The following is a 3,614-nucleotide window of genomic DNA, read 5'->3' as shown; positions in this document are numbered from 1 at the left end:
GGTGTGTGTGTGTGTGTGGGGGGGGGGGGGGGGGGGGGTGGTCTCCTCGGCCCATCTATGGGGCTGCCCCCCAAGCTGTGGGTCGCTCTAGGGGGGGGGTTCGCTGCGGGGGGGGGCGGCGGGGCTGGTTGCGCTCGGGGTGCAGGAGGATGACGTAGACCTTGGGGGCGTAGAGCAGCCCCAGGGGGACGGAGGCCGAGAGGCTCATGGAAACCGTCAGGGTGGCCGTTTGAACCAACACCTGGGGGGGGGGGGGGGGGTAGGGGGGGGGGTCACTACACACCCCCGCCCCTCCCCCACCCCACTTACCCCCCCCCCCCAAATATTCCCTTCCCCCCCAAATCCCCCCTCAAAACCATCCCCCCCCCCCCCCTTCCTCATTCCATCAAGATGCTCATTTGGAGCAGAGCTTTAGAGGGGGGGAGGGGCGGGGGGGGGGAAAGTGAGGGGAGGGGGGGTCACTACACACCCCCGCCCCTCCCCCACCCCACTTACCCCCCCCCCAAAATCCTCCCCTCCCCCCCAAATCCCCCCTCAAAACCATCCCCCCCCCCCCCCTCACTCCATCAAGGTGCTCATTTGGAGCAGCATTTTGGGGGGGGGGAGGGGCGGGGGGGGGAAGTGGGGGGAGGGGGGGTCACTACACACCCCCGCCCCTCCCCCACCCCACTTACCCCCCCCCCAAAATATTCCCCTCCCCCCCAAATCCCCCCTCAAAACCATCCCCCCCCCCCCCCCTTCCTCACTCCATCAAGATGCTCATTTGGAGCAGAGCCTGGGGGGGGGGAGGGGGGGAGGAGAACCCCCCCGAGATCCCACCTCCTCCATCTCCTGGTGCCCCCCAACCCCTGGAACCCCCCCCAGATCCCACCTCCTCCATCATCTCCACCTCCTCCATCTCCTGGAACCCCCCTCAGATCCCACCTCCTCCATCTCCTGGTGCCCCCCAACCCCTGGAACCTCCCAGAACCCCCCTCAGATCCCACCTCCTCCATCTCCTGGTGCCCCCCAACCCTTGGAACCCCCCCCAGATCCCACCTCCTCCATCATCTCCACCTCCTCCATCTCCTGGAACCCCCCCCAGATCCCACCTCCTCCATCTCCTGGTGCCCCCCAACCCTTGGAACCCCCTCCAGATCCCACCTCCTCCATCTCCCGGAACCCCCCCCAGATCCCAGCTCCTCCATCATCTCCACCTCCTCCATCTCCTGGAACCCCCCTCAGATCCCACCTCCTCCATCTTCTGCTGCCCCCAAACCCCCGGAACCTCCCAGAACCCCCCCCAGATCCCACCTCCTCCATCTCCCAGAACCCCCCCCAGATCCCACCTTCTCCATCTCCTGGAACCCCCCCCAGATCCCACCTCCTCCATCTCCTGCTGCCCCCCAACCCTTGGAACCCCCCCCAGATCCCACCTCCTCCATCTCCTGGAACCCCCCCCAGATCCCACCTCCTCCATCTCCTGGAACCCCCCCCAGATCCCACCTCCTCCATCTCCCAGAACCCCCTCCAGATCCCACCTCCTCCATCTCCTGGAACCCCCCCCAGATCCCACCTCCTCCATCTCCCAGAACCCCCTCCAGATCCCACCTCCTCCATCTCCTGCTGCCCCCCAACCCCTGGAACCTCCCAGAACCCCCTCCAGATCCCACCTCCTCCATCTCCTGGTGCCCCCCCCGAGATGTCCTCACCCTCTCGGCCGATTGGGCGGCCCCGAAGAAGATGGGCCCGAAGGCCAACCAGACGACGCAGGTGGTGTACATGGCGAAGCCGATGGGTTTGGCCTCGTTGAAGGTCTCGGGGACCCCCCGGGCTTTGACGGCGTAGACGGTGCAGGTCAACATGAGGAGAAGAGCGTAGGCCAAACAGGCCAAGGTGGCCCCTTCGGCCATGTCACACCTCAGGACCCCCCGGGCGTCCTCGGGGTCCGGGGTCCTCCCCATCTCGTAGTCGATGAGGGCGTGAGGGGGACGGAGGAGGAGCCAAAGGGCGGCGGCCACCAGTTGGAGACCGCTCAAGGTGAAGGTGATGACCAGTTGGGAGGTGGGGCTGATGAAACGGGGAGGGGTCACCGACCGCTTCCCTGAGGGGGGGGGGGGAGAAGAGAGGAATTATGGGGTGTCCGGACACCCGGGTCCACCCCCTGGACACCTGGGTCCTCCAGAACCTCTGGTTGCCCCCATAACTCACCTTCCTTGAAGCCACAGTAGACGTGGTTGGTCTTGGTGAGGACCATGGGGGTGGTGGAACCCCATCCTACGTCCCTCAACCTGGACTTATGGGTCCCTCCCTGGACTCCTGTCCCCTCCCTGGTCCCCTGGGTCCTCCAGAACCTCTGGTCCCCCCATAACTCACCTTCCTTGAGGCTACAGTAGATGTGGTTGGTCCTGGTGAGGACCGTGGGGTTGGTGGAACTCCATCCTACGTCTCTCAACCCAACCTCATTGGTTCCTCCCTGGACTCCCGCTCCCCTCCTGGTCCCCGGGGTCCCCCCCAGATCTCCTGCGTCCCCCCCTCCCCGTCCTCACCCTGCTCGAAGATCCTGTAGATCCTGTTGGTCTTGGTGAGGAGGGCGGCGTAGGTGAGGCTCATGCCCAGGCCCAAGAAGAGGCGCCGGAGGGCGCAGACGCCCACCCCGGGCTCGGCCACCATGATGAAGGTGATGGCGTAGACCAGGGCGATGCCGGCCAAGAGGACGTAACTCAACTCCCGCCCCGAGGCCTTGACGATGGGCGTCTCGTGGTGCTTGATGAAGGTCACCAAGACGAAGGCGGTGGCCGCCAAACCCAAGGTGGCCAAGGCCAAAGGGACGGCGGCCCAAGGGTCCCCCCAACGCAGGCGCAGGATGGGGGTGGGGCGGCAGGCGGTGCGGTTGGGGGTGGGGCGCAGGTGGGGGGGGCAGGGCAGGCAGGTGAGGGGGTCGGCGCGGTAGAGGTACCCCCCGCAGAGCTCGCAGTGCCAGCAGCAGGGGACCCCCTTCACCGGCTTCTTGCGTTCTCCTGCCCCACAGGGGAGGCTGCAGACGGAGGGCGGGGGGGACGTGCTGTTGGAGCCCCACTCCATCTCCTCCGCCTTGGGGGGGGGACACACACACGGAGAAAGGGTGGGTGAGGGACGCGGGTGGCCTGGAGGAGGACACACGTGCGCCCCCTCCCCCCCTCCCAGTCATCAGGAGTTCACGGGGATCCACCAGGAGATCATGAAGACAATGGAAACCCACCAGGAGATGATGGGGATCCACCAAAAGATCATGGAGATCCACCAGGAAACCAATGGAAGCACCAGGAGACCATGGAGATCCACCAGGAAACCATGGAGATCCACCAGGAGACCATGGGGATCCACCAGGAAACCAATGGAAGCACCAGGAGACCATGGAGATCCACCAGGAAACCATGGAGATCCACCAGGAGAACATGGGGATCCACCAGGAGATGATGGGGATCCACCAGGAAACCAATGGAAGCACCAGGAGGTCATGGGAATGCACCAGGAAACCATGGAGATCCACCAGGAGAACATGAAGACAATGGAAACCCACCAGGAGATGATGGGGATCCACCAAGAGATCATGGAGATCCACCAGGAAACCAATGGAAGCACCAGGAGACCAT

At 65.1% G+C, this 3,614-nt stretch overlaps 1 protein-coding gene across 1 annotated transcript; it reads right to left on the bottom strand.

Annotated features, from left to right (window-relative positions):
* Positions 1-117: 117 nt before the first annotated feature.
* LOC141477894 (metabotropic glutamate receptor 6-like) lies at positions 118-3,252 on the bottom strand (the record flags this gene model as incomplete). Its single annotated transcript, XM_074167068.1, has 4 exons — positions 3,181-3,252; positions 2,529-3,072; positions 1,692-2,083; positions 118-241 (listed from the first exon to the last, which is right to left on the bottom strand). Coding segments are annotated over exons 1-4 (1,132 nt in total), but the record flags the coding sequence as incomplete, so codon positions are not given.
* Positions 3,253-3,614: the final 362 nt, after the last annotated feature.

Source organism: Numenius arquata, unplaced genomic scaffold (genome assembly GCF_964106895.1).
Source record: "Numenius arquata unplaced genomic scaffold, bNumArq3.hap1.1 HAP1_SCAFFOLD_1850, whole genome shotgun sequence".
Taxonomy (NCBI): Eukaryota; Metazoa; Chordata; class Aves; order Charadriiformes; family Scolopacidae; genus Numenius; species Numenius arquata.
The sequence above is the reverse complement of the archived record's forward strand: the minus strand, read 5'-3'. Positions and strand labels throughout refer to the sequence as shown.